Source organism: Buceros rhinoceros, unplaced genomic scaffold (assembly GCF_000710305.1).
Source record: "Buceros rhinoceros silvestris isolate BGI_N320 unplaced genomic scaffold, ASM71030v1 scaffold5395, whole genome shotgun sequence".
NCBI lineage: Eukaryota > Metazoa > Chordata > Aves > Bucerotiformes > Bucerotidae > Buceros > Buceros rhinoceros.
The window spans coordinates 5602-8744 of NW_010412178.1; the positions used below are offsets into that span (position 1 = coordinate 5602).

General features: G+C 52.4%; 1 protein-coding gene across 1 annotated transcript in view; it reads left to right on the forward strand.

Moving 5' to 3' along the window:
- LOC104493572 (E3 ubiquitin-protein ligase RNF213-like) overlaps positions 1 to 3143 on the forward strand; it is a gene marked incomplete at its 3' end in the record, with an annotated part of 44910 nt that overhangs the window by 4428 nt on the left and 37339 nt on the right. Inside the window, exons 8-11 of the mRNA XM_010136282.1 lie at positions 682 to 941; positions 1295 to 1503; positions 1914 to 2087; positions 2855 to 3053. Coding sequence (XP_010134584.1) covers positions 682 to 941; positions 1295 to 1503; positions 1914 to 2087; positions 2855 to 3053 — 842 coding nt within the window. The remainder of the gene's footprint in view (positions 1 to 681; positions 942 to 1294; positions 1504 to 1913; positions 2088 to 2854; positions 3054 to 3143) is intronic.

Consider the following 3143-nt stretch of genomic DNA (forward strand, 5'->3'; position numbering starts at 1 on the left):
AGAGTCGGCTTCACCAGGGCAGAGTAGAGGGGGAGGAGAACCTCCCTCAACCTGCTGGTCACACTCTTCTTCATGCACCCCAGGAGACCACTGGCCTTCCTGGCCATGAGGGCCCGTTGCTGCCAGTTGTCTGCCAACACTCCGCGGTCCTTCTGCCCATTGCTGCTTCCCGGCAGGTCACCCATGCCCTGTACTGGTGCAGGAGCTATTCTTCCCCGGTGGCAGGACCCTCCACTTGCCTTGGTTGAACTTCATGAGGTTCCTGCCTGCCCAACTCTCCAGCCTGTCCATCTCTTGCTGAATGGCAGCACTGGTGGGTCAGCCACTGCTCCCAGTTCTGTATCACCAGGAAACCGGCTGAGGGGACGCTCTGTCCCTTCTTCCAGATTACTGATGAAGATGTTGAACAAGACTGGACCCAGGACTAGTGGCTGTAGACTGGCCTACATTTAACCCTGGTTTAACTGGCCTACGCCTAACCCTGGTTAAGCTGCTCGTAGGAAATGTTTTTGTTTTTTTTTTTCCGCCTTGTAATAAAACTCACAGATGACATCTAAATCCTGTCCGGAAAGTGGGTGGCACCTCTTGGGCTGGAGAAATGGGCAGATGGTTTTGTGCATTCGAGACTCAGCTGAGTTTGATGTCTATGTTTTGTTCCCAAACTCTCCCTTTTTCTTCTAGGAACATGGACCATCTTTGAACACATCGAGTGCCGTTTCCTCAGCAGCAGCTTGTTCATTCGGGGTGTCTTATCCTCAAAGAAGAGCAGGTGCAAGATCCAGATGGAGTATCTGGCACGCGAGCTCTCTGATCGCTCCATCTCCCTCAGTCCCCTGAAGGACATGGAGAGGAAACTGGATCAGTTCCAGAAGAACAACAACGTCTGTTTCTGGGACGATGAGAAATGTGAAAATGTTGTGTTTGAGTGTGGTGTGGAAGAGGTGAGTGTCCACCAAAACCTCTGGGCAGCTGGCAAAGCGATGTCCCTCATTTTGGGGGTGTGCCATGGACATTGGAGGGGTGAAGCTAAGAGCCTTCTCCTGCGTGGGGTCTTTAGGATGTCTTCCTGGATGGTCATGTGGCTCTGGGAGGAAATAATTTCTCCCTCGGGAGGTGCCATGCAAGGTGCCCCCAGCCAGCAGCATCTTCCACTTCTCCTCCTCCCTGGACCAGGCTTGTTGGATGTGCGAAAAGCTGACCCTTTCCTTGGGGCTGGCCTTGGTGATCCAGAACAAGCTCCTTCTTTGAGAAGAACCATCTTGTGAAACACCCTCTCCTCCTTCTTGTTGTCCAGGTGACAGGCACTATCGGAACCTTCGTACAAGCAGCCATCAAGCATCTGAAATCCAAGGAAAGAAAGGAACTTCCCAAGCTCCTCTTCGTCTTCCACACTGCGTTTCACTATCACATCTCCATTCCCACAGCATCCATGGCTGATGCTGAAGAGTTCCTCCAGGCCATCAAGTTCACCCTAGACAAATACAAAGACCTAAGAGGAAAATGGTAATTTTGATCCAATCTGCTCACTTGGAACAGCAACCCCTTTAGAGGTCCGGGGCTCAGCTTGGTTGTCCCCACATGTCACTTTGGGTCCCGTGTGTTATCCCAAGGGGTCTTTGAGGGTGCATTAACTAACCTGGGTTGCGGATTCTGGCCTGGTGAGTCCATCTGGGGTACTTTGGTCACCTCAAAGAGTGTTTGATGCCTCTGACATCAGTTGTCCCATGGAGGTGTCTCCATCTAGTCCAAGCTCTTTCCAGGCAGCTGCCTGCGGGTGGGGTGAACCCTGTGGCGCGTTGTGGGAGAAGACTCCGTCCTGTGTTGGCACATGTCTCCCATGTCTCATGTCTCCTCTGTCATCCCAGAAGAGCTTATGGGAAGTGTGACTTTTTGGGGCGGCCTTTTTTTTGCAGCCAATACTTCCGGGCTCTGAAGGACATGTGTCTCAGGACCCTTGACAGCACCCTGTGGATCTGGTTGGTCCCGCTGCTCTACGCGATGAAGGAGGAGACGGAAGATGCCTTTCTCCCTTACGAACCTCCTCCACAAGCCTTCAAACAGCTGAGGCAGGACAAGAAGAAGCAAAGGTGGGTCTGAAAGGCTGAGGGAGGATCAGGGTAATGAACTCCCCTGCTCTTCAAAGCGCATTTTGTTCCTCCTGCTTGGAGGAACAGCCAGACAGCTGGGTGGGAGCAGTCCTGGGGAGAGAATGGGACATTGGACGATCTTGCAGTCCACCCCCTGCACAGATAGGGACATCTTCTACTAGATCAAGTTGCTCAAAGCCTCATCCAACCTGTTCTTGACCACTGCCTATGATGGCGAAAATGTCCCTGTGCACAGCAGGGATGATCATTGAAGGTCTTTTCCAGTCCATCCCCAACCGAACCCATTCTATGATCTTCCACTAGATCAGGTTCCTCAAAACCTTGACCACTGCCAATGCTGGGGTACCCCACAAGCCTGCTCCAGTGTCTCAGCACCTTCATTGACCAACGTTTTCCCCTTATGTCCGATCTAAATCCACCCCGTTTCAGTTTCAAACCATTGCCCAGGTGCAGGATCTCGTACTTGGCCCCACTGAACTGCATGACCTTGGCCCAGCCTCACTCCTCCAGCTGGTCAGACAACCTGAACCCTGAGTTTTGTCCTAATGACCTTAAAGCGGGTGAATTTCCAGAAATTCCTGCTTTGCCATGTAGGGTCACTCCTGTGCAACCCCAGCGCCTCCTTCCAGCCCCCAGCCCCTCTGGCTGTAGGCCACCACAGGTCTACCAGTCATGGTGCCATCTCAAAGACCACCAACATGCCTCCAGCTCCTCCAAAGTCTGCTATTCTTGACGTGCTTTCCTAGGAAAGTCCTGAAGATGATGGATGCTCACAAGACCTTGATTGAAAGATGTTCTCCGCTGGCAAAGAAGGTGTTGGAGATGGTGGCCTGGAAGAATCTCACCAGTGACCCTTTGCCAGGCATGAGGCTTCCAGTGCAGCTCCTCTTGGAGACTTTGCACATGCTCACAGTGGACAACAGAGAAGCCTCGTTCAAAGCATCTGTAAGGACAACTGAGTGGTGGAAGATCTTCTGCTCAGCAGGGAGTGGTGGGGGCTGTTTCAACATGGGTCAGGACATGTCCTTGGTTTTC